Source organism: Protobothrops mucrosquamatus, unplaced genomic scaffold (genome assembly GCF_001527695.2).
Source record: "Protobothrops mucrosquamatus isolate PMUCROS unplaced genomic scaffold, P.Mucros_1.0 scaffold8800, whole genome shotgun sequence".
Taxonomy (NCBI): domain Eukaryota; kingdom Metazoa; phylum Chordata; class Lepidosauria; order Squamata; family Viperidae; genus Protobothrops; species Protobothrops mucrosquamatus.
In genome coordinates, this window is record NW_015394593.1 from 8984 (window position 1) to 11844 (window position 2861).

The 2861-nt window shown below is 44.9% G+C and overlaps 1 protein-coding gene across 1 annotated transcript in view; it reads right to left on the minus strand.

Moving 5' to 3' along the window:
• The window catches only part of LOC107300854 (spectrin alpha chain, non-erythrocytic 1), a gene marked incomplete at both ends in the record, with an annotated part of 11102 nt that extends 8979 nt beyond the window's left edge, over window positions 1-2123 (minus strand). Inside the window, 4 exons of the mRNA XM_015830141.1 lie at window positions 643-778; window positions 1009-1163; window positions 1594-1738; window positions 1990-2123. Coding sequence (XP_015685627.1) covers window positions 643-778; window positions 1009-1163; window positions 1594-1738; window positions 1990-2123 — 570 coding nt within the window. The remainder of the gene's footprint in view (window positions 1-642; window positions 779-1008; window positions 1164-1593; window positions 1739-1989) is intronic.
• Between the last annotated feature and the right edge of the window lie 738 nt (window positions 2124-2861).

Sequence of the window (2861 nt, forward strand, 5' to 3'; positions counted from 1 at the left end):
TTTTCCAACAAGCGGGCCTGGCCTAGGGAGGATTTTAAATTGGGTTTCTTAGAAATTTTAATACCACAACACTAAAATATTGGTTTTAATTTGGTTTTATTCGGTGGGGTTTGTGGGTTTGTTTTTGTTTTAAAAAATGTTGTGAGCCGCCCTGAGTCCTTCGGGAGAAGGGCGGGATACAAATTGAATAAAATGAAAAATGAAAATCCGTAAACTCTATTCAAGGCAAAATGCAGTAACTGGACTCTAGGTACCCAGTTTGTACCTATTCAAGGTTCTGGTTTTAAGGGCCAAGGAGCCAATTGTGTGGCAAAGGATTCCTGGTGACCCACTGGCAGTTGCTCCCAATGAGACTGGCTGAAGGAGGCCTGCAGTTCAACCAGGAACCATGTGGCGCAGTGGTTAGAGTGATTACAGGTTAATTCTGCCTATTGCCAGCAGTTCGATCCAGACCAGCTCAAGGTTGACTCAGCCTTCCATCCTTCTGAGGTGGGTAAAATGATGATCCAGATTGTTGGGGGGCAACAGGCTGACTCTATAAGCCTCTTAGAAAGGGCTGTAAAGCACTGTAAAGCGGTATATAAGCCTAAGTGCTAAGTGCTATTGCTGTCAAAGAGTCCAGATTCCATGGTGGCATCTTACCTTATGCTCCTGGTGTCTATCCAGCAGGGCCTCTGCTCCTGCTACATCGTTGGCAAGCTCGTCGGCATTAATCAGAGCTTTCATTTCGGTCACCCAGCTGGTCAAATCCCGGAAATCAGCCAGGAATCGCTGCAGTCTTGCGGTGAAGAGAGAAGGCAGAAGAGTAAAACAACGTTAATCCAGGCTTCATCTGACACTCTATGTTCACGTTTCTGAGTTGCTTCCCTGTTGAACTCTGCCACAGCTGAAAACTTTCTCCCTCTCTCTCGTCTTCTATTCCACGGCAAGCTTCATTCCTTGTCGTGTTTCCTTGCTTGGGGTAGGAGAAGAAGTGAAGCTCTTTTTATGAGCATCGCAGCATCTTACCTGTAGGAGTCGTTCAGACGTGCGTGTCTCTCAGCTGCCCGCGTGCGGATCTGCTCCCAGTTTGCAACCAGTTCCTCTCGCTTCACGTGGATCTGAGAGGCGTTGGGAGGGTGGGACTCTTGCAGCCGGTCAGTCTCTGCACACAGAGCCTTCACCTAAACACAGCGGAGAAACGTAGGTTAACACCAGAGCAACAGAAGCTGGGGGAAAAGGGAAGCAACAAGAAATGCCTAATAAGCACGTTGTGTCAAACTCTTAAAAACGCATGCCAATTCTTTACGGATATGCTGGAAATAAATTAAGCTCTAAGCGAGCAAATATGATTAGAAGTAGGGCAGATGTTGGGAGATTTTGCTCAAAAAGAAAAAAAAAACCTTTGGTCACCAAAACAATCAAACTAAACTGGATTTTTTGACCACGGCAAAAAGGGAATTGGCAAGAACTGATTTAATTGATTCAAAGAGCTCTTTGTTCAATATGGACGCAAACCCTTGCAGTTCTTCTGCGGGATTCTTTCAGGTGATTGAACAAAAAAAACCCCCACAAGGTTTTAAAAAAGGATCTGCTCAAGCCAATGGCACCCACCTTGTCTTCCAAAGCAGCCAGATCCCTCTCCAAGCCCTCGTGTTTGCGTAGCAAAGCCTGCACGCTTGCAAGGTCTCTTCCGAAGTCATCTGAAGCCATTAGCTGCTCTTTCTCCTTAATCCAGCTTATCGTTTCGTCCACATCCCTGTAAATACAGGCAGGCATCAATCAAGCACTTTGGGGACAACCATACCTGGATTGACTGAGACTCTCCAGACAGGGAAGATTGCAAGCAACGAAAGTTATAGTCCCTCTGTGGCTTTATTTATATCCCAAGAAAGGACTTTATGAGGGAGGCAGGAGGAGACAAACGCATCTCGGGCTACTACCGTCCTGTAAACACCCAGGCAGATGGTCATTCTTCACCATGTTGACCCAACTGGTCAAGCTGATCACCTGTTGAAACGCTGCACCTCAGCAGCTCCAAAGAGCTTGCCCTGCCTCTGGAGAGCCAGTCCTTTCAGCCTCTGCCAACTTGTGTTGACTTCATCCTGTTTAGATTTAATCAGCTCTTCTTCTGGGTGCTGTTCCTACAGGGGGGAAAAAAATGGAGATTCTTTGGGTGATGCTCTGATGATTTCAAAGCTACGGCTACTGTTTTGCAACCCAACCTCAATCGTTCTACAAAGGGGTGGTGTTTTTTTTTCATGGGATTATCCCAGAATTTCTTGCCTCTCCCACGTCCTGGAAACGTTTTGGGCTTGCTCACAGAGTTGTTATCAGCCCTGGAACCATTTTTCGCCAGTTTGTGTTCTCCGCCTGCCTGGGTTCAGATCCCTTAAATCCTTAACTTGGGGGAGAATAGTAGCCTAGCCCATGCCAAGTTGGGGGAGGCTGTCTTAAATCCCTTTCAGAGGTTAGGAAACACTGACTTTTTTTTTTTTAGGACAGTCCTAAAGGACACAGAAAAATGGTCATGATCCAAAAAAGACGTTGAGACTCTAGAAAGAGTACAGAGAAGAGCAACAAAGATGATTAGGGGACTGGAGGCTAAAACATATAAGGAACGGTTGCTGGAATTGGGTATGTCTAGTTTATTTATTTATTTATTTATTTATTTATTTATTTTATTTATTTTGATTTATATCCCGCCCTTCTCCCGACGGGACTCAGGGCGGCTCACAACATATTTAAAAACAGAAACATATTTATAATCCCCACCCAATAAAACCAAATTAAAACCAAATATTTTAGAGTTGTGCTGTTTAAAATTTTCTAAAGAAAAAAATGAACCCGATTTAAAATCCTCCCTAGGCCAGGCCTGCTTG